Raw genomic sequence first — 365 nt, 5'->3', positions numbered from 1 at the left:
CTGCCAGCCAGGAGCCGCCTCTTGAGCTCCCTCCAGAGCAGGTCCCGCTCCCGGTTGGCTCTCTGCAGGAAGCCCCTGTTCTCCTGGGCCCTCCGAGACAGGTAGGGCAGCACCTCCTGCACCGGCCCGTAGGGCACGTACTTGTAGACAGGGAACCCGGCCTGACCTGCGGGGAGAGAGGCTGGTCAGGCAACTGCTGAGAGAAAGAAAATAAAAAGCAACAAAGAGGAAAAAAAATAAAAATAAAAATATATAGGGAAAAAAAGCACATCCCTTCCCTGCCTGGTGTGGGGATGAAGCGAGGGGTGGCGGCCAGGAGGTCGTAGGGGCTGGGGGGGGGGAAATGGGCAGGCCCGCCCACGCAG

At 59.7% G+C, this 365-nt stretch overlaps 1 protein-coding gene across 1 annotated transcript in view; it reads right to left on the bottom strand.

Moving 5' to 3' along the window:
- Window positions 1-4: 4 nt before the first annotated feature.
- Window positions 5-365, bottom strand: part of LOC103773955 (proline dehydrogenase 1, mitochondrial-like) — a gene marked incomplete at both ends in the record, with an annotated part of 4,608 nt that continues 4,247 nt past the window's right edge. Inside the window, 1 exon segment of the mRNA XM_008941338.1 lies at window positions 5-166. Coding sequence (XP_008939586.1) covers window positions 5-166 — 162 coding nt within the window.

Source organism: Merops nubicus, unplaced genomic scaffold (assembly GCF_000691845.1).
Source record: "Merops nubicus isolate BGI_N331 unplaced genomic scaffold, ASM69184v1 scaffold18815, whole genome shotgun sequence".
Lineage (NCBI taxonomy): Eukaryota > Metazoa > Chordata > Aves > Coraciiformes > Meropidae > Merops > Merops nubicus.
This window is presented reverse-complemented; position numbering and strand designations above follow the sequence as displayed.